Source organism: Austrofundulus limnaeus, unplaced genomic scaffold (assembly GCF_001266775.1).
Source record: "Austrofundulus limnaeus strain Quisiro unplaced genomic scaffold, Austrofundulus_limnaeus-1.0 Scaffold3107, whole genome shotgun sequence".
NCBI classification, from domain to species: domain Eukaryota; kingdom Metazoa; phylum Chordata; class Actinopteri; order Cyprinodontiformes; family Rivulidae; genus Austrofundulus; species Austrofundulus limnaeus.
The window spans coordinates 3,072-3,875 of record NW_013955509.1 but is presented as its reverse complement, the minus strand read 5'-3'; the positions used below and the strand labels follow the sequence as shown (position 1 = coordinate 3,875).

Sequence of the window (804 nt, the reverse complement as noted above, 5' to 3'; positions counted from 1 at the left end):
TTTCACAACCTTCATTATAAAAAGGCAAACACACCAATGACAGTCATGCTCAGTTTTACAGTTTACTCTATTAGGACATCTCAATGCCCTAATGAGATTAAAGCAAAACATCTGCAGTTAACGGAAAATTTTTGATAATAAATGTTAAATTTCTGCTTTTTTTTCTCAAGTTAAGATTCAATCTTTATTTTACTAAGTCTTCCAATTTGGACCTTACATACCTCCAACATTGTAGCCCAAACAAGAGTTCTGGTCACAGTATCCTGGGGGGCCTGGAGGACCAATCGGTCCGGGAACTCCAGGCCGACCAGGAACACCAGGATTTCCAGGTCGGCCTGAGGGACCCTGTCTGCCAGGGCTGCCCTGACCCTGGGGTCCTGAAAAATATATATGTGGGCAATAATAAGCAAACTTTTTCATCGTAGTTCAGAAAAAATAAAAATTAAAAAAGCTCAGATCAAGAACTTTTGCAGATTTGTTATGGATTCATTTACCAGGAGGTCCTGAGGGTCCTCTGGGGCCTTGGATACCAACTCCTGGAGATCCTTTCTCACCTTTTTCTCCTGGTTGGCCTGAATATAAACAACAATCAAAACATGTTGTCATTACTGGAAGAAAGGAAAGAAAAGTTAAAAATCTTTATTTATAGGTAGAATTTTAAACATATACGTATAACACTCAGTCAGGACTACTGGCAAGTATACAAAAAAAGAAAAAAAAGTCGCTTTTTGTGCTAAATTCTATGTTTTTAAATTTGTATTTGCAGTTATAGGCTAATTTGTCCCTCAGTAACAATAAAGTCTG

General features: G+C 37.8%; 1 protein-coding gene across 1 annotated transcript in view; it reads right to left on the bottom strand.

Annotated features, from left to right (window-relative positions):
* The window catches only part of LOC106511701 (collagen alpha-1(XIV) chain), a gene marked incomplete at both ends in the record, with an annotated part of 6,961 nt that extends 6,389 nt beyond the window's left edge, over nucleotides 1-572 (bottom strand). Inside the window, 2 exon segments of the mRNA XM_014000446.1 lie at nucleotides 222-377; nucleotides 495-572. Coding sequence (XP_013855900.1) covers nucleotides 222-377; nucleotides 495-572 — 234 coding nt within the window.
* Nucleotides 573-804: the final 232 nt, after the last annotated feature.